We start from the raw sequence: 1,080 nt of genomic DNA, 5'->3' as shown, positions 1-1,080 counted from the left end.
CTTGGCTGCCCTCCTTCACCTGTGAGCCCCTCCTCCCCTGGCTGCCCTGTCTCCCTGGCAGGTACCCGCAGCTGCCCTGTCAGAGCCGCTGGCGGGTCAGGGAGGGTGCCCCTGCGTCTGCCCCTCGGCCCCTGCCGCCTCCCTGTCAGACACACCACCGTACACACCACCGTACACGCCACCGTGCTCACGTGAGCTTTAGAATGAGCTGGGCCGTGCTGGGCCCCATGGGAGCAGGCCCACGTCCTCAGCATGGCCTGTCTGAGCCCCCGTGCTCCTGGGCTGTCTGTCCCCTCATCCGCCAGTCCACTCTGGCTTTCCTTGCTGCCTGTCCCAGGCCACCCCTTCCTCGGGCAGTCCTGGTCTCTCTCTGCTTCTGTCCTGTGGCTCCTCATGGGTCAGCTTGGCTGCGCGCCTCCCTGGGGCCCTGCCACTGCCGGCCCTTGGCACCTGTTTTCAGCTGGTGCCCTGCATTTACTGCTCAGCCTGTTTGGGGCCACCAAGCTGCTGTCGCTGACCTAGCACCCACTGTCCACCAGCCCTTCCTCACCCACCCACCCTTGCCCTCGGAGCACCCGTGTCTTCGCTGCCTGTCTGATGGCCCTTGGACAGCGTGGCTGTGCCAGGTGAGGGTCCCAGAGTACAGCAGGTGGCCCGCATAGGGTCAGGCCTCAACAGCCGCCCGTCCCCATGCCTGTGACACTGCACTTACAGGTGATGATGTACAGGTGAGCGGGCTCACTGTGCAGCTGGTCGCCCGCGGCGCTCTGCACGGCCGTCACCGAGAGCTGGTACCGCCTCCCGGGCACCAGGTCTCGCACTGTGTATGATACCAGCCTCCCGTTGGGGACGTAGCGGCTCTTGGTGCTCTGGCTGGTGGTCACGTTGATGATGTATGCCTCCAGCGAGGTGCCCGGAGTGGGGGCATCCCAGACCACGTGAGCAGACGTGGCTGTGACTCGGGTGGCAGTCAGGTTTACTGGTGGCAGAGGCCCTGGACGAGGCACAGAGCAGGGGAGGGAGGTGAAGGGGCTGATGGGGTCTTCTGCCCAGGACGCGGTTGAAAGACCTGACGAGGAT

The 1,080-nt window shown here is 65.6% G+C and overlaps 1 protein-coding gene across 1 annotated transcript in view; it reads right to left on the bottom strand.

Moving 5' to 3' along the window:
• SNED1 (sushi, nidogen and EGF like domains 1) overlaps positions 1 to 1,080 on the bottom strand; it is a gene marked incomplete at its 5' end in the record, with an annotated part of 56,460 nt that overhangs the window by 16,165 nt on the left and 39,215 nt on the right. The window contains 2 exon segments of the mRNA XM_023521082.1: positions 20 to 76; positions 677 to 1,069. Of these exon segments, the coding sequence (XP_023376850.1) occupies positions 20 to 76; positions 677 to 1,069 (450 nt within the window).

This window comes from Pteropus vampyrus, unplaced genomic scaffold, assembly GCF_000151845.1.
Source record: "Pteropus vampyrus isolate Shadow unplaced genomic scaffold, Pvam_2.0 Scaffold291, whole genome shotgun sequence".
Classification (NCBI taxonomy): Eukaryota; Metazoa; Chordata; class Mammalia; order Chiroptera; family Pteropodidae; genus Pteropus; species Pteropus vampyrus.
This window is presented reverse-complemented; position numbering and strand designations above follow the sequence as displayed.